The sequence below is a fragment of the Rhinolophus sinicus genome, linkage group LG01, assembly GCF_036562045.2.
Source record: "Rhinolophus sinicus isolate RSC01 linkage group LG01, ASM3656204v1, whole genome shotgun sequence".
NCBI lineage: Eukaryota > Metazoa > Chordata > Mammalia > Chiroptera > Rhinolophidae > Rhinolophus > Rhinolophus sinicus.
The window spans coordinates 61,656,829-61,676,568 of NC_133751.1; the positions used below are offsets into that span (position 1 = coordinate 61,656,829).

General features: G+C 40.8%; 1 protein-coding gene and 1 long non-coding RNA gene across 7 annotated transcripts in view; one reads left to right on the forward strand and one right to left on the reverse strand.

Annotated features, from left to right (window-relative positions):
• LOC109435883 (uncharacterized) overlaps positions 1-19,740 on the forward strand; it is a 77,065-nt gene that overhangs the window by 39,939 nt on the left and 17,386 nt on the right. For 3 of the 5 annotated variants that reach the window (XR_012495953.1, XR_012495950.1, XR_012495946.1), the window contains exons 2-3: positions 1,638-1,771; positions 4,704-4,783. This is a non-coding gene — a long non-coding RNA (uncharacterized LOC109435883). Of the gene's footprint in view, positions 1-1,637; positions 1,772-4,703; positions 4,784-6,402; positions 6,537-19,740 lie in introns of all 5 variants that reach the window. The other 2 variants (XR_012495954.1, XR_012495955.1) reach the window with 2 other exon arrangements.
• The window catches only part of CASR (calcium sensing receptor), a 67,067-nt gene continuing 64,049 nt past the window's right edge, over positions 16,723-19,740 (reverse strand). For both annotated transcript variants that reach the window (XM_019714025.2, XM_019714026.2), the window contains exon 7: positions 16,723-19,628. In XM_019714025.2, coding sequence (XP_019569584.1) covers positions 18,136-19,628 — 1,493 coding nt within the window. In that variant the 3' untranslated portion in view covers positions 16,723-18,135. The remainder of the gene's footprint in view (positions 19,629-19,740) is intronic.

The window sequence follows — 19,740 nt, forward strand, 5'->3', positions numbered from 1 at the left end:
TGGCTAAGGCGAAAGGAAGTGATATATGAACAGAGATCTCTGGAGTCTGGAGCAAAGGACGGTAGTAGCAAAACCTTAAAAAGGAATTAACTTTAAGGTGCATCTGGGCATATGAGATGCTAGGCAGGCTTGCAAAGATCCCTGTGCCCAAGGGTGGGGCGGGAGTAGAGGGGAATGCTGACTGGAATGGTGGGCATCTCCATCGCAAACCAGGTAAACTCGAGACTTGGAATCAGATAGTGACCTGTGTTCCCCCATATTTGGCACCATGTAAGATTTTGGAACAATGCACAACCCAAAGGGAGTAAGAGGAACCCCCAGAGAGTTAAGGCTATTTCCCTGTGAGATGGAAGCTCAAAATAGAAACAGAAATATAGAAAATAAAATGATATTTCTTTAATACTTGGGCTTATGGTTTGAGATTTAGGTCCACTCTAATTCATTTTCTATTTTTCTATAGAAATTAATAAAATTATAAAAAATCCGAACAAGAGTGCTAATGGGAAACAGTGTCATTTTCAGTTACATTGTTTCCAATCCAGGCACATATTTTTAGGGGGTATAAAGTTTTTCTGGGCAGAATTGGAGGACGTAATCCATGCAAATTCTGATAATATCATGGAGTTTTAAAAATATATATGCTATTCCTTCACACGATTTCCAAGGAATGAAGCAGTGACTTGGGCATTTTGAGAATTAACTTATAATATTTAGAAATGTTAGAATTTGCTTTAGAACTGTAAAAGCATACTTTAGATTTTTTTTTTAATACTGTGTTTCCCCGAAAATAAGACCTAGCCGTACAATCAGCTCTAATGCGTCTTTTGGAGCAAAAATTAATATAAGACCTGGTATTATATTATGTTATATTATATTATATTATTATATTATAAAGACCCGGTCTTATATTACAGCAAAATAAGTTATATTATCTGTTAAGTTCCCAGTGGCAATTTCTCTTTGGAGTCTTTTAACCTGGCTTGATTGACCAACTAACTCCCAGGGGACTTTATTCAAACATAAGTGACCTAATGCTTTCCAGGGAGGAGATGTGGAGATGAGATAGATGATTGGATGGATGGATGGATGGATAGATGGATGGATGGATGGATAGGCTAGAGTCAGACAAATAGAATGAATGGATAACTGCTTTTCTGAATTGGAGGCCTAAATTAGAGTCCTAGCTTCTCCTTGGTACTTCTGGGACCTGGTGTAAGTGGGTTAAACTTGGAAGCCCCCATTCTTCATGTGCCCCATGGGTGCTAATAGTCTCCACTAACTTCACATGGTGGACAGGCTCAGATGAGAGATGATATGACTGAATGCTGCAAGGGACCTATCTCCTTATGAGCACTCGGTGTTCACACCTCCTCTTTTCTGATGAGGCTTCTTAACAGAGAAAGATTATTTACCGAGTTAGGCCATTTTATAATCCCTGTGTCCTCCAGGGGAAGTTTTAAAGCTGCTCGTTGCCAGGTGTGGGTCTAAAAGCAGCGAACTTCTTTCTCTTCCCCTCCTCCACAATTTAAAGACATTTGATACAACTGCCCATAACTGCAGATTCCCAGTGTTTGTTCTTGTAGCTGTTTTAACCAGTTATATCATCGAGCTGATCAGATCTTGTCTGGTGTTCTTAGGTGATCAGGGGAGTAGGACAAATGCAGGAGTCCTTTCTCCCCCTTTCACACTTTGGATTCTGACCATGTGGAAGAAATAAAGGACTGTGAGGAAGTCAAGGTGAGATGTTGCCTGGAACTTGCTGTCCCATCAAGTAAGTTTACGCTAGCCATCCTCACTTCCAGCAGAGTTCGTGGAAAACTGATGTTCTTTTCCAGCAGAAAGGAGAAGTGAGGTTTTTTGGGGGCTTTCTAATGGAATTTTCAAGTCAAAGCAGCTATAAGGCAGGGATTCTCAAACACAGATTCTCAGACAAGTCTGGGAATCTCATTGTGGTGAGGACAGAGGAAGGAGAGGTAAGGTTTGAAAACCCATGTTTGTAAATCTGTTTGGAAGACCAAAGACAACTACTTCGAAAATGATATGAGCAACATATGATGTGACATCTTTCATTCTTTTCTAATGGGAATGTGAGTAAGTAAAACTGGAGAAGCTGCTTTAGGCTGTAAAATAAGGTTCCAGAAGATATAATATAAAAGAAGTATAGCCCCAATGCTAGCTAAGTAGAGAATCAATAGCAGTTTAATGAACAGAGACAGAGCTGGAAGGGAGCTTAGAGACATCCAGCCTAGGGGACAGCCAACTACAGCCCCCATGAACCAAATCCAGCCCAGTTGCCTATTTTTTTCCTATGACCTGCTAGCTAAGAATGGTTCTTACATTTTTAAGTGATTAGGAAAAAAATCAAAAGAAGACTAATATTTCATGACATGTGAAAGCTGTAAAATTCAAACCTTTTCTAGCTCCAAAGATCTTTCCTAATGGAACATTCTAGAGTATATCCACCACTATTATTGATAAAAACAGGTTATGTTTTGCTTTGCTTCTAATACCCTTTCAAAGGATAGTGAGGATTTTACTGACCTTTCTAACTAAAGCATCTTGTGACCTGCCTGAAATGTCTTTGTAAATGAGTTTCCAAATCCATTAGCAGGCTGTTCTTTACTTTAAGAACTTTATAGGCAATTAGGATCTGTTTCCACCAAGTGGCCAAGGGCGCCTTGGTTATACTTGCCCAACTGAGCTATTAGGGAATTATCATAGTGTCACAGGGTCTTATGGTTGGAGCAGACCTTACTTTCCAACCACTTAACAATGAATCACTGGTTAAAGAGATGGTAATACTGTATAGTCAATTGTTAGAAATAAAAGTAAAGGTTTTTTGTTTTGTTTTTAAAGATAAGCAGAATACTTAGTCACTTTTAAGTACAGATATAAAGAAATGCTCAATCACAAATACAATTTGGTGCTATCCTCAAGCCTTCAATTGTCATTAATCATTGATAAAACTCACCTTCTTGTTAGACTGTATCACAGCTTTCTAACTCATTCTGTTGGTTTCAATTAAGTACCCCTCTGGGGTGTTTTAAAACAACCTGATATTAAAAGCTCTTGCAGCTTGCTGGTATTTATCTTTTAATAAAAAGAGAAGTTGGTGGCCTTGGTAACTCTGCCTACAACACATCAGGTCAAGAGCCTTTTCGCCTTCACAGCCTTTCCTTCTCACATAATGGTGAATTATGTATTTATAGCTTTTGCCCATTTTTATATTGGGGTTTTGGTCTTTGTTCGTATGATTTCTAAAAATAATTTATATATTAGGGATAGTGCCCACATCTGTGATATATGTTGCAAATATTTCCCCCTCAGTTAGTGATTTATTTTACTTTATTTTTGGTGTTCTTGTTTGTGATATGACAATTTTTTATTTTTACGTAGTCAACTTTATCAGTATTTTCTTTTACTGAATCTGGATTTTGAGTCACAGAAAGCTTTCCCCCTCATTCAGGTTATAAAGGAATTCATCATTGATTTTTTTCTAGTATTTATATGATTTTATTTTTCACATTTAGAATTTCTGATCCATTTGGAGTTTATTCTTGTGAGAGTTTGAGGTATGGACCCAATATAATCTTTTACAAAATGCTTATCTAGTTGTCTTCACACCATATGTTTACCCCAGTGATTTTTAGATGCCCCATTTATCACATTCTAAATTTCCATATGTATGTAGGTTTAATTCTGGACTTCATATTCTATTACATAGATCTGTCTATTCATGGGCCAGTAGCAAACTTTAATTATAGAAGTTTTATATTTTAATATCTGGTACAGCTAGTTCTCCCTTATAGTTTTTCTTTTTCAAGTTTTTACAACAGCTATTCTTACACTTTTTTTTCAATATGAACTTTAGTATCAGCTATCTAGTTCCAGAAAAAAAAAGTTTATTAGTATATTTATGGAGAATCTTATTTATAAATTAGCTTGGGAAGAACAGATATCTTTTTAAAGTGAGTGATTATATTTAAGAACATGAAGTGTCTTTCCATTTGTTTAAGTCTATTTTTGGGTGTTTCAGGAGTGTTTTGAAGTTTTCCTCATATTGATTTGCACACTTCTTGTTTACTCCTTAGAAGTTGTCTTATTTTGTTATTGTAAATAGGGCTTTTTCCTCTATTATATCTCTTAATTGTTTATTGTCAGTGTACCTAAAGTCTTTTGATTTCTGTATGTTAGCTTTCTATCCTGCTAACTTTCAAATTCTTTTACTGCTTGGTTAGTTTTACCATGGGTTCTCTAAGATTTTGTGGCTATACTATTATGTTATCTCTAAGATACTGGCTTTAGGACTGAAATATATATATTTTATTAAATTAAGGAAATAATAATTATTTTCTATATTCTTGAGTGCTTTTTTTTACATCAGGAATAGGTGTTAACTTCTGTCAAATATTTTTTCAGCCTTTATGGAAATCGGCATCATAAGATTTTCCCACTTATATTGATTAATATGGTGAATTATAGTAACTTATTTTCTAATAATGAGCCACCTTGTATTTCTGAAATAAATCCATTGGACGTGATGTATTATTTTCTTAATGTGGCAATGGATCCTGTTCATCAATATTTTATTTTAGGATTTTTGCATCAGGGTACATAAGTCATATTATTCTGTCATTTCCTTTGTGCCAGTTTTGTCATGTTTTAATTCATGAAAATAATTTGGACATTTTTCTCTTCTCTAGAGTAACTTATGTGGCAGGAAGACTATCTGGCCTTGGAAAATGTGATAAAATTTCCCTTTGAAACAGAGTCTGGAGCATTGGTGGGTAGTCCTTTGATAACCTTTTCTCAAATTTTTTATATGGACTTTGGTGTGTTTAAGCTTTTTATCTCTATTGGAGTCCATTTTTATAGGATGTATTTTAGTCAGAAATTATCCTTTTTATCTAACTTTTCAAATGGATTTGCAAGGTAATGTACAAAGTAATTGCTTATAATCTTAAAACATATTTTCCGTGTTTCAATGGTTATTCACATTTTGTAATTTATTGTTTTGTTTGATTTTTGTTAGTTTTTCAGAGAACCAGAATTTTGATTTTCAAATTCTCTTACTCACCCCAGGCATTTTTTCCTGTAATTCAGTTATTTCCCACTAGGTGGTAGCAGATATCTTGGCTCTGCCATCTACGAGCTTAGTTTTCTGATTAAATTGCATTATAGATTTTAACTGCTTATATTTTCAAATAAAAATAACAATATTGAGTATTTTAATGAAAATTTAAAATGTTAAGTATTGATTTAACAAATAGATATCAGTATTGACTAATCATATACAGTATATATTTTAAAAAGTCTAAAAGGCAAACTATACAAAAATATTTTCCATTCTATCACTAGGTAATTCTGTTATTATCTCTGGACTGACTAGAATGCTATTTCTTAATTTCCTCTGGTGTTCTCTTGTAGTAATATGTCAATAGGAAACTGGGTGACACAGTTTTCTTGCAGTTTCCTTCTGCTACTGGTTCTAGGATGTTGGGGTTTAGGGAATAATTTTGTGTCTGCCTCTTTTATTTGACCATGAGTTTCCATGTTTTTATTTTCAAAGTTTCATTTTGATTTCTTCTCTTGGGAAATCAAGAAATGAAAATCTCTGACCTGCTGAGACCCAAAATCCCCATTCCACCAGGTTACTTTTTTCAATTAGAGGGCAGTAACTTTCCACTGATTCATACAATGACATCACTTTTTTCCCATCAGCTTTCTAACTGGAAACTCATTTAAACTATTTTACATATGGTATTTATCTTTTCACTTCCTAGCTACAAATCTGAGTTGCTACAAATAATTTTAGAAAGTTCTATGCACAGAGAGCATTTAAGGCCAAAATGTAAAGTTTCTGAGCAATTGTTCAACAAACATTTATAGACACTTTAAAAAAATAAATTCTTGACTTTTAATACAAAATTTCTAAACGTTAAAAAACACACACGGTGCATTTAACACCTCTATACCACCACTCAGATTAAATGATTGTTAACATTTTTGCTATGTATTTTAATATAGATCTATATATTTTGGTGAAACATTTAAAAGTAAGTTGCAGATATTGTGACATTTACTCCTAAATAGCTCATCCAGCATCCCCTAAAAATAAGAACATTCTCTTATGTAACTATCCTAAGAAAATTAATATTACTTTAATTTCATCTAATAACTAGTCCATGTTCACATTTTGCAAATTTTCCTCAAATTCAAGTTTCACACATTAATTTGGTTGCTATTTAGGATTTTATAATCTAAAAAGGCCTTAAAAAAAATGATACTGACTTTTTGAAGAGACCAGGACAGTTGTTCGACTTTTTCTTGTATGTCTTTTAATTCTAAGAGCATATTGTCAAATTAATTTTTGGAAGTCTAATTCCTATTATCATGTTAAAGTTTTCAGGAGTTGCAGTGGTTTGCAGACACCAATTTTTTTGGTTTGACTGATTCTTTCATGGTTGGGGAAGACTTGCAACCCTAGAATGTCAGAGCAGGAAAGCCCACTCCCTCCCCTGACATACTACAAAAGGGTAGGTGACATAGTTTCCTATTGCTGCTGTAACAAGTAACTCCAAATATAGTGGTTTAAAACAATACAAAGGTCAGAAGTCCAAAATGGGTCTCACTGGGCTAAATCAGGTGTTGGCTGGGCTGCATTCCTTTCTGGAGACTCTAAGGGAAACTCTATTCCTTGCTTTTCCCAGCTTCTAGAGGCCACCTGCATTCCTTGGTTTAAAATCCCTTCCTTCCTCTTCAAAGCCAGCTGTGTAGAATCTTCAAATCTCTCTGACTCTGATCCTGACTTTCCTGAACTTGTAAGGACTCTTGTGATTGCATTGGACCCACCTGAGTAATTCAGGATACTCTTCCCATCTCAAGGTCTGCTAATTAGCAATCTTCATTGCATATACACCCAATTTTCCCCTTGCTGTGTAATGTAACATGTTCACAGTTTGCAGGTATGAGGATGTAGACATCATTGGGGGCCATTATTCTGCCTACAACAGGCAGTGACCTGACAAAGATTTGTAAGCTACTCACGAGAATCCTTTTAATACACTGAAAACTTATTGTTTGTTTTGCATTGGTATTCAGTAAAAGATGATCCTGTATTGAACCCTATTTAAGAGAGTTTAATAAAAGAGGCATCAGATTTTATTACAAAATTACATTCTCATAACCAGGTGGATCCACAATTTGGTTCTGGAGGATAGTGCTGATTTGTGTATCTGATATATCTGAAGTCACATTGTTTTCACTTGCTAGTTTTTGTTTGATTTTGATAAGGAAGTCAAGTGTTTTCTGTGACTATACTTAGAGAGTTCAAATGGCTTTGATCTTCTAATTCACTTCAACCCAACATTCTGGTTGTCTTCTTCCATCACTTCAAGGTATAGTAAGAGTCCAAAAATGTAGGTGGGTTCACAGACCTCCTCCTGGGTTATCTGTCCAAATCAGATCTGAGGTGGATTGTGCTGTTGACACCCAGTCTTGTGCAGTGTCAAGACTTAACACTTAACTGAACGGTGAGGTTCTGGAGTGGTCTTGGGCTCATTTGTCATCCACAGGGCCCTCTGGGTGCTGACCCTTTGTTATGATCGTGTTTATAACTGCTAATGCAATAGCAATTTTTATTTCTGGCTAAATAAATATTTTTCTCAGACTTAAGAAAAATCAGACTCATTAAATGCAATAAAATCTGTCCCATTAATGTTGGTGAGGTTTTCGGAAGTGGCAAATGAAAATTGTTAAGTATTATTGATCAGATAGAGAAATCCAGTTTACTGGGAAAGGATAATTATGAGGATTGAGTTAGTAGAAGTGAAATGCTGTAAGTTAGTGGATTTAGGGGCCTCATTGGGGGAGTCAGAAAAAATAAGAAGGAAGAAACTACAGAATCTTAAGTATGCAACAAGGAGTTGAGCTAAGAAAACAGCTAGAGTTGAACCAGCTATTTTAGAAGGTTCAGTTCAAGTCTGAAATCTCTAAATTTGGGTGCCTTGATTATGAAGCCCGCTCTTTAAATGAATGATATTATAATGGGAAAAGTCACAACCTCCACCTTGGGGGAAGGTTTGGAGGGAGTCTGGGAGGACCTTGTATAGTAAAACAAGGAAGTGACCCTGAGGGCATGGTCTTGGGTTGTAAATCATAGTGGTTATATAGGTTTGTGAGGTCAAGAACATCTTGGTATGTTGTTGAATGTCCCACCAAAGTGGTTGTGTTAGGGGAAGTAAACAGAGTGTTTTTTCTCTATCTGCATTGCATTATTTATTTTATTCAAAAACCCCAAGGCAATGGGAATTTAGAGTTTATTCTGTGTGTTCTTAGATCCTGGCCAAGAAGGCCACCTGTAGGGGCAAATAGAGAAAATAGAGATATTGCAGGATGCTTAGGAGTAAGCGAGGAGAGTGTCACACTCATTAGGGAACCTGCAGGAGCGGGGCCTTCGTCAATGGAAGGGGCCTCCAACATACACCTGAGGGTCCCATGAACAGAGTTGCTATAAACACCTGCTGGGTACCAGTCAGTGTGGGGGTCTTCTGTCCAACTAACTTTTTCCCCTCCATGTGCCCCAACCTTGGAGGGGTTGACCATATATATAGGGAGGAAATGTCGTGGTGCACCCGGGGTAAATAGGGGTATAGCTGACCACATTCCTTCCCTGACTACTGGCTTCTCTCTCTCTGCAGGAGGCCTGAGCTGAGAGAAAGGGAGGAGGCCTAAATTAAACCACATTTTTCAGAGTTTGACTATAATATAAAATTAGACATTTTAATTACTGATTAGGACCTTGTGTCTCCTGAATATTACCGGAAAAATCATACCCAAGTTTTTCATTTAGAGGCAGGACAACTAACCTCAGGGAGATTTCAGATGGATCATGGGAAACAAAAATAAAGTTACCTAAGAATTGTATCTCATGAGTCTTGCTCGTTTAATATGATTGTTACAGTTGTGAAAGTCCTGGACAGAGGTGTCTGCTGCCTTAATTAACATGCTGGGGAGGGGACAAGTGTCAAGACTGGAAATGAGGAGAGATTGAAGAGCATTTTGTCTGTTTTATATTTGGTTTAAACTTTACTTACCACATCTGTATACCAAATAAAGTGTAATTTTAAAAATTATTCTTTGAATGTTTTACCTTCCACCTTATCTAAAATCACTTAATATTGGCCAGGATGTGAGGAAATGGATTAACACTCTCCGTGGCTTATCCAATCAAGAGTTCTGGTGGATTTAGCTCCAGAGCCCAAAAGTGATTTCTTCTAATCCACCCTTCATTATAATCTTGGCTTTATTGGTCCTTTAATCATAGCTAAAATACCACAGGTAAGGCTGCATTTCCGTCTCTTTCCCTCCCTCCCTCATTTCCTCATTTCAATAAAGTTATATAACTTTAAAAAGAAAGCCACAAACACACAATAAAACTCTATTTTCCCTTGTATTCCCTCTTCTTCCTTTTCAATGCAACTTCATTCATGTTATTCTGTGTGGACATACTATTCTGTGTCCTATCTTCCCCTTTAACACTACTCCTAAACTTGATGACATGTTTTGACATAATGCACACACTTGTTATAGCTGATGTTTGTGAGCTCCCCCACAATGGGATTATAGCATAATTTCCTTAGCCATCCCTTGGGTGTTGGGTGTCTGGATTCTTTCCTGTTTGCATCACAGGACCTCAGCAGTGTGTCAGTGGTCCTCTGTTTGCAGGCCTCCCAGCACATGGCCCAGAACACATTTAGCCAGAACACACTGGTGCTAATTAATTTTGTTACCTGTTAGATTGTTTCCTGGGGAGTGTGTACATAAAAGAGAAACTACTGGGGCAAAGGCTAAAAAGGATCTGTTAAAGACTTAAACCTTTTGCCAGAGGACAATCCAGAAAATTTAAACCAGTCCACAGTTGGTTCATGTCAGGATAAGATCATAATAAATCACATCAGAAAATCTAGGGAGACTTGTCTCTCATCATGCTCCAAGAAGGCCTTTCTGATATGCTTCAAAGAATTACTTTTTGAACCTGTTGTAAAGGTCTTAATTTTATTTAAACATTTTTGCTTTTCAACTAAAATTGTAGCTGTTTGGCAGACTTTTAGGCTCTTTTTGTGTGAGTGTTTGATTGACTGACTTTCTGTGAGGAACAGGGCCAGTCAAATCACAGAAATTCTTCTGTGAGATTTTTTTTTTTAACTTTAATCCTTTGGCTGATTTTAAACATTACTTTTTTATTATGAAAAATTTTAAAAACTTATAAAAGTAGATTAGCAAAATGAAGTCCCATATACTCCTGATGTAGCTGCAACACTATGAACTTTCTGCTGTTCTTCCTTAGCTTATCCTTCTCTCTACATATGTACTTTTTTCTTCCCCAATTTGTGGTATTATAAAACAAATCCCAAGCTTCATATGATTTAACCGTGAGTATTATACTTCAGTGTACAACACCTTTTGTTAAATGACCACAGTGCATATGACAAAGCAAATGGGGTAGAATGTTATGCATAAGTCAATCTGGGTAGAAGGGGTACAAGGATGTTTTTTAAGATTTTACTGGGGAACAGTGTGTACTTCCAGGACTTTTTTCCAAATCAAGTTGTTGTCCTTTCAATCTTAGTTGTGGAGGGCGCAGCTCAGCTCCAGGTCCAGTTGCCGTTGCTAGTTGCAGGGGGCACAGCCCACCATCCCTTGCGGGAGTCGAACCGGCAACCTTGTGGTTGAGAGCCGGCGCTGCAGCCAGCTGAGCCATCCGGGAGCTCAGCGGCAGCTCAGCTCAAGGTGCCGTGTTCAGTCTTAGTTGCAGGGGGCGGAGCCCACCATCCCTTGAGGGACTCGAGGAATCGAACTGACAACCTTGTGGTTGAGAGCTCACTGGTCCATGTGGGAATCGAACCGGCAGCCTTCGGAGTTAGGAGCATGGAGCTCCAACCCCCTGAGCCACCAGGACGGCCCTACAAGGATTTTTTTTGTGCTACTTATTTTTTGCAAATTTTCTGTAAGTTTGAAATTATTTCTAAATAAAGAATAAAAACAAACAAAAAATAAGACCATAATATCATCACACTTGATAATCCAAGAAATAGGTTTTTCTTGATTTACTATAAGTCATGCTCATGGAAAGAAATTAAGGGAAAAAAAACCAATAAATATTAAAAAGAAGAAAAATCACTCATCCTAACACCCAGGATAATAATCACTATTAAATGATTATGTATTTTTCTCCAGACTACTGAACAGACACACACACACACACACACACCTATGCATATAATTTAAAAAGGCAAATAGTACTAATGGGCTTATAATCAAACATACTGATTTCCATTCTCCCATCCCCTCCAGACCCATCCCCTGAAATGCTTGTTTCTGCTTACTCTCTTTTATCTGCCAGCACGCTCTCTCTCATGGAAAAATGCCAGCTGTGGCTCTGTTTTAAGCACAGTATTTTTCTGATCTACTGCAGCTGTTGATAAAAGGAAATCACATTGTGCTTATTTTTTCCTCAAGAGTGTTTTTCATTTTGTGTTTAATCTTAAAAATGCTTTGTTTATAAGTGTTGGGTACTGCAGATTACCTCCCTCATTACTCCTATACTATGGAGGCTGGACAGCAAAGCTATATTTCCAGTCTCCCTTGCAGTTAGGGTTCTGCACATGGCCAATGAGAGACTTGGCAAGTTGATGTAAATGGGACCAAGCACAGTGGCAGAGGATTTTGGTTCCTCAGGCTGCAATAAAGGTTCTAGAGTCTCATTCGCTGTGTCATGGATGTTAAGTGGAAGGCAGGCGAGGTAGTGAGGTTTCTACAAGGACAACCCCATGGAGAGATTAGGTATTTCTCCTGGCTGCATTGTTCCTGACTGTGTAGCATCCAAGCTTGGATCATTAGAAGTTTAGAAGCATCCTAAAACCCTATAACAAACCCCTTTCTGCTTAAACTAGAGTGGATTCTACTGTCTCCAACTAAGAATCTTGGTAGAAGAAATCATTGAACTCTTTGCTGCTTCTTAAGTATCTAAAAGCAAACCCTCTAAACTTCAGTTACCTGTGGTTTTAATGATTTTCTGTAGTTTTCCTATGCTCCTGAATATGACCCTTTTACATCAATGATTTTATTTGGCAAATAACCATAGTTGGTAATTATGGCAGGTAATGTTATATCTTCTTTATGTAAGAAACTAAGACAAAGAAAGATTGAGTACCTTATCCAAGAACATATAACTTATCTGTTTTACTGCTTAGAATTCTATTTCTGGTTTTCCACTATTTCATATACCCAGCCTGTTGATGAAAAAATAAAACAAATAAAAAATCGTTCCATAAAATTATGTAATCCACCAATTATATGGTGGATTATATATAATCCACCAATTATAATGCTAGCAAAACTTTATAGGAATGGCAACTGACCTAACAGGGTAATTCTTACCCAAGATGATGTGCTTATCTTAAAACTTCATTATATGGCTATTATTTTAAATTCTTTATTTTATGATATAATTTAGTGCTTAATGTATAAAATTTGGGAAGTACAGACAATTCTAAAGAAGCAGAAATGATTAGTCTACCACCAAGCAGACATTTCTATTTATAATTTGAATGCTTTCAGAAGTCAGATAGAAACAAAACATTTAAAGAAAATTGGGAGATTTTGAGCAATAACCACATCTGTGGGTTGATGTGAAGGAGAACAACCACATTCTTCCTGATGCTTTTGTCAGGGATCAAACCCTGTACTGATTCTGAGGTTTTCTCAGGCTTTGATTGCATATCTACTCCCACTATACTTGCAAGCATTTGCCCTCCGTGTGCTGGGAACTCAGTCCTAGAGTTAATTGCTTTTATTGGTTCTAGCCTCTTGCGCTAGCTAGTTATCCAGGTAGCTAGTGTCCAAATGTCAGAGGGAGGTGGCTGGTGATTGCTCCCTGCTTCCCCCAATCCAGCTCTTAACAGGTGCTCCTACCTCTCCTCCAAACTCCCTCCATTCTTGTACAGGATTCAGGGGAGGGCAAGGATGCGCTGGTCATTCCAGCAGAGGAGATGGTCCCTCTATCCCCACTTGATGCCTGGGTCACAGTTGTCCCTCCAGAGCGCAGATGTATCTTCAAGTTGTTTCTGCCCAGTTTCCTGCCCCTGTTTGGCCTTCTTCTAGTAGTTCTCCACTTCTCACATCACTGCTGAGCAGTTCCCCTCAAGGCTAAAACTCATTTCCTTATCCTTGAAATACAGCTTGGTTCTCATGACTGGTCCTACCCTGTGCCTGTAGTATCCCCTATCCCACTCCTTGCATAACAGCAAAGTTCTCATCCCACCCATAGTATTCTTTCATGATCCAGGACAGGAAATCCAGGGTTTCCTGAAGACCAATGATCTCACTACAACAACTTCCTTCCACCTGCCTCCATTCCACCCACCTTTGGGAGATGCCTTTGTATCCAGCGGACTCCTAAAAGGCCAGCCAGGCTCAGACCAATGCAGGCCACCTCCTCCAGGGATTAACCAACAACCCTCATTGATGTACTGTTGTTCTTCTAGCACTAATGAGTTCAAGTACAATTGAGCAGAAGGAAACTCTGGCTCCCTGCAGAACGAGCCCATAGCTTACATAACTTCAGCCAGGTTAAAAGGAGAAATAACATTGCCCTGAAACACAACTTTTAGAGGCAGAGGTAGGGCAGCCCTAATTTCCTCAAAATTGAAACTAATGCAATTAGGCAGCTCTCAGTCTCATAGGGACTTTCAGGGTGACAATGTTATATGCTGATTGTTACCTCTAAACTTCCAACGTAAATTTTAAAAATCTTCTAGGAAATTTTTTCATTTGAGTGAAAATCCTTCATAACTATATAATTTATTTTTATTTTCAATATAAAAGTGTCTCATTGCCAGAGGACTGTATAGAATCTTTCCAGAAAATCTAAAGAAAAAACTTGTGACTTATTTTATACAAGAGAAAAACCCTGGTTCATTGAAGCTACTGTTTTTCAGATTTCTGCGACTAACAGATAATAGATTGAGAGAAAATGGCTGTTAATTATTTAAAACCAAAACCCAGAAAGACTCAGAATGCAAGGTTTATACTTCCCCAAACAGATTGGGAGGAATAGAATATTGGTCAGAACTTTCTTCTGGGAGAAGTTGGTGGGGAGAGCACTAGAGTGAGAGCAGGTGTGGATGTCTGAGGAAGGCCCTGGCCTATTCCCTGAGCTGGTAATGCTTAGGAAAGGAGATGACAATAAAAATGTTGTGTTTGTTTCCTGTTGCTCCTCTAACAGATTACCATGCACTTAGTGGCTTAAGACAATATGAATTTATTATCTTTGTGGGGACAGAGCCAGGAGTGCATTTTCCAGGCTCTCGCCCTCCCGTGGAAAGGGGCTCACTCCGGTAGTAAATGGCCATCAACTGTGATTGGATGGCCATCAGCTGTGGCTAGTTGGCCGTCAGCTGTAACCAGTGAGCCATTGGCCACTAATATAACTGCTTTGGCTACGCTAGCAGAAAATGGGGCTAGCAAGAAGATGGTGGCTGAGCTGGCAAGAGCAGATTGCAGTTAGGACAGTGGATTGCAGTTAGCAAGGGGAGTCGGTCGGTTGGCAGGCAGAAAAGTGGACAGCAGGTTGCACGTAGTGTGAATCCAGCCTCCAGTGAGACTGTAGTTGTATGACTCCCCTACCTATGGCTCCGTGGGTGTTCCCTTTTGGCCTCACCATATCCTGCGTTCTTATGTGGAGAGCGGGAACTGAGACCCCGCAGGCCGCCCTGCACGACAATCTTATAGTTCTGGAGGTCAGAAGTCCGAAAAAGGGTCTCACTGGGCTAAAGTCAAGGTGTTAACAGGGCTGATTCCTTCCAGAAGCTCTGGGGAGGATTGGTTTTCTTGCATTTTCCAGCTTCTAGAAGCTTCCTGCATTTCTTGGCTCATGGTCCAGCTTCCATATTCAAAGGCAACAATGGCTGGTGGAGTCTTTCTCACATCAGATCACACTGACACTGATACTTCTGCTACCCTCTTCCACTTTTAAGGAGCCTTGTGATTACACTGGGCACCTGGATAATTCAGAATAATCTCTCTATCTCAAGGTCAGCTGATTAGCAACCTTAATTCCATCTGCAGCCTTAGTTCACCATTGCCACGTAATGTAACATCGTCATAGGGTCTGGAGATTAGGACGTGGGCATCTTTGAGGGGCCATTATTCAGCCTTCCACAAATGCCTATACAGGTTTAGACATATGTGCCCTGTGTGTCCTCTGGTGACTTGGAAGCTTGTTAGCCTCCATGGATTCTCTGTACTGTCATGGGAGGCAGCAGTCAAGCAGATATAGCAGTGTAGGTTACCAGGAGGGAGGGGCCTGAGAGCTGTCTGGAAGTTTCCAGGCCCCAACGCCCTCTCTCATGAGAGAGCTGGCAGGCCTGGGAGAGGCCTAGTGGTTGGAACAAAGTGATGCATCCACAGAAATCACTACGGATCACAAGACTGGGGTCAATATGGGTATGCCATGCCTCGGAAGATGCTAGCAGGGAAGCATGTCAATTACTGGGGCCAGATAAGAATTTTCTCAGAGGTGTCAATAGCAGCTGCTGATGTCTGAGGAGCCCAACCCCCTGTACACTAAAAAGAAACCTCTGAACTGACCCCCCGAATTTAAATGGATTCAGAAAACTCTGAAGTTACTGAGAAAATTCCAATTTGACTAAGATGAAGTTTCTGTCACTAGGTGACAAACTAGGTTAAATGGGAATTTGAGATAGAAACTAAGTTTCTTCAGAAAAATAATGTGAGTTCATATTTCACACCCTGATTGTCTCCTGAGAGTTGTCTGCTACATATAAATGAGGACAGTGATGTCGAGTCTCCCTTTCTGATACGAATATTGGGAGAAATAGCTTCGTTTACAAGCACTTGGTGAAGTGAAGCTCAGTGTAAATGGTGGGTGTTTTCCGTGATGAGCTCCCTTCACAGGTCAGCTATGTGGGTGAGCTGCACAGTGAGGTCACTCTCAGGAAGGATGTGTGACATTTTGCATAGCTAATAGCTATGTCCACTTAGCTATTGTGACACATAAAACCAAGCCAGCAAACATTCAGCTTTTGTTTTAAGACCACGTAAAATGTTAAATGTAAATCTTCATTCAGCTCTTTTCCTTGCTCAGAGGTGTGACCAGGCTGGGAGCAGCAGGCTGGGTCTTCCTGTGTGAGACCTCTGTGTCTCACCGTTGGGCTCCCACGTGGCGCCCTCTACTGCCTTTTCATGCAAATTAACAACTATCATATCAACAGGTGACTTTAAAAATCATGGAAAGGCAGCCCTTTGGAAGAAAGTGGTCAGAGCAAGAAGTTACCAGGAGCTATAAACTTTGAGGCTTCACACAGTTATAATTGCTTTATTTGGCCTTGGCTTAAGAGCAGCATTTAGAGTGATCTGAGCAACTACTTCCACGCTGGGACAGTCTTCCCTTGGTGTTGGACATCTGGGTGCTGGCACTAGAGAGGCAGAGCATGGGGCCCTCTGGGGGACTGACTGACCTTCTAGCTTCTTCGCCATGAGCAATGTAACTAGGACTGACCCCTTGAACTGGGCCCCAGAGTTCCTGGGTTATTATGGATAAAATTACTGTGATCAGTGGACTTGTCATTCAAATCTGAGTGATAAATAAATAAGCTTTGTTTTGTATTTTAAATAAGTGAAAAATAATTACAATATCAATAATAATATTAACTAATATTTATTGAGTGCTTACTATGTGCTAGGCACCACGCTAAATTACTTTACATACATTATCTCATTTAATCCACATAAGAGCTCTGAGGGAAAAGGATGATTATTATCCCATTTGAGAGACAAAGAATTTGGGGCTTAGCAAGATTAAGGTTCCTTGTCTATGTTCACCCAACTGTTAAGTGACCAACCCAGGGCTTGAACCCAGGTCTCTCTGGCTCCAGAGCCTTAATACTCAGCAGTATGTCATTCAACCGCTTTAACTATCCACGGGCAGACTTCCACTATGGGAGGGGGGACATGCTATGGCATTTGGGGGGTAGAGTGCCAGGCTAATGTCCCATGCGAGCTTTCTTGGAACCACACTTTCTTACCCCAGCAACTGATGACTGGGAGCTTATTCTCCAGAAAGGCAAGTGTGACTTTGGCTTCAGGAAGCCGTTAGGCAGGGATAGGGGAGCTTCTGGACCCCTGGGGTACTGAAAGGGTTCACATAGGGCTTAGCTCATGGGGAGGGGTGAGGAAAATGGAGCTCAATAATACTGCCTTATACAAACCAGACTGTGACATTTTTTTCAATTTATATCATTCACGGACTATTACAACAGAAGCGTTTTCTTAAGGAGAAAGCTACATATAGCAATATTAATTACAGATACAGCTCACGGGAGTCATGCAGTCCCTTCCCAATGATGTGAGGTGATTCTTGTCATCCTGGAATCTAAACACAGCATCACTATTACACTCTGGACAAAACCAGATGTATTAGTATAGGAGGGAGGCGAACCTTCTAGATGTCACATGATAACAGCAGCAAGGAGGAGACCAACTATCTTACGGTTTTCATACACAGGAAGGGACACATTCCCCCACTGTCCTGAATATTGGAAGGTCTTCCCCTTGTCCAGATGCTGGGCCGCACTGGTGATATTCTGTCTTCCAGACTCTTAACTCTAGGGGTGGCCAAGCTGATATCCTGTCTCTCTCCACACTTTTTCTCTGGGCCAGGCTGTCTGCAATGTTCAGGGTAGGCATTTCAATATGAAAAAAGAAAAAAAAAGAGGGGTAGGTGGGTTGCTTAAAGCCTGGTTCCATCTCTGAGCTGTTGGTGGAGACAGAACAGAGGAAGAGACATGAACAGCAAATCCGACTCTGGCGATCTTAACGCTCTAACAAATCCAACCACAGAAGTACATGGCTCTTTTTTTGAATTTTAAAGGGAACATTACTCAAATTCACCATCATTTGAAACAGTGCAACTAAGTTCGAGGGATTTGGCATGTCTATTATTCCTCCTTCCTCAGAGAAAAGGAGTCGGGAGCAGTCCTGCTCCCGGGGCCTGTCACAGCATGTGATCCCAGGAAACCTCTCTGGATCGCTCTGGACTGGCCTTCTTCCATCTTATGAATGCAGTATGTTTTCTGTGACAGTGCTGCCTCCACCGCTGATGACGAAGCTCCGTGAATTGGACACTACAAGTGCTGGGGACATCTCTTCAGGGTCCTCCATCTCTGGCGGGCGGTCCCCACCCACAGGCCCTTGCACGCCCGACTCCTGGGTGCTCAGTTCCGAGTCCGTCTCCCCGCACTGCAGCGGGAGTAACGCCTGGTGTCTGGTCAGGGTATCGCTGTTTTTCTGGGCCTCCAGGGAGTTCTGGTGCGTGGCGTTCCTGTGAGCCGTGGCACTCTTCTGAGGCTCGTCAAAGCTCAGCGAGAAGGTGACTGTGCCACTGCCAAAGATGACCTTCTGCTTGCATCTGGGCTGCTGCTGCTGTAGGGTCAAGGGCGGCTGTGGCTGCGGCTGCTGCTGGGTCAGGGCCAGTGGCTGCTGCTGCTTCTGCCTCTCAGGCTGGGGGAAGGGGTCTTCGCTGTTGCTCTTGCTGCTGATGGAGGAGGACGGGGTGGAGCCCGTGGAGCCCCCAAGGCTGTTGGACCGCTTGCGGGAGACGTTGCTGCGGCGCAGCGTGGCCCGGGCGGCCACCTTGAAAGCGTGAGCAGCGGTGCTGCAGCGCACCTCCTCGATGGTGTTACGGGATGGCTTGAAGAGGATAATGTAGACCTTGTTGAAGAAGATGCAGGCCAGCAAACCAAAGCTGGCTGCCAGGATGGCGATCACCTCCACGGCAGAGACGAACTTGCCGTAGGTGCTGGCGTAGGCTGGAATGAAGGAGATCCAGACGATGAAGAAGATGAGCATGCTGAAGGTGATGAACTTGGCTTCGTTGAAGTTCTCCGGTAGCTTTCGGGACTTGAAGGCGAAGAAGAAGCAGATGGCAGCCAGCAGGCAGGTGTAGCCAATCAGGAAGCCCAGTGCCATGAGCGAGCCCTCGTGGCACGTGATGAAGATGATCTCATCCTCCAGCTCGTGGTTGCGGTAGCTCGAGGGGGGCGCGGTGTAGAGCCAGATCACACAGATGACGATCTGCATGAAGGTGCAGAGGAAGACGAGCAGGAACTGCAGGTTGAGCCCCCACCACTTGCGGTGGAAGCTGGTGGGGATCTTGGCCTCAAACACCAGGAGGACGCGATTGGTTTTCACCAGGATGCAGGAGATGCAGAGCACGAAGCTGATGCCAAAGGCCGGCTGGCGCAGGCGGCAGGTCCAGTCCTGGGGCTCGCCAATGAAGAACAAGGAGCTGGAGAAACAGCAGAGCAGGGAGAAGAGGAGGAGGTAGGAGAGTTCTCGGTTGGTGGCCTTGACGATAGGTGTGTTGCAGAATTTGATGAAGACACCCAGCACGAAGGCGGTCAGGAAAATGCCCAGCACAGCAAAGAGGGTGAGGGCAATCCCAAAGGGCTCTGTCCAGGACAGAAACTCAATTTCCTTGGCGATACAGGAAGTGTGGTTCTCATTGGACCAGAAGTCATCCGGGCACTTGTCACAGGCACTTGCATCTGTAAGATGTCCCAGTGAAGAGTTAGTGACTGTGTGGCATAGACTAAAATGTGTGAATGTGAATGTCATGCCGAGGGTACACACAGGTTATTGGATGTGGTCACTTTACAT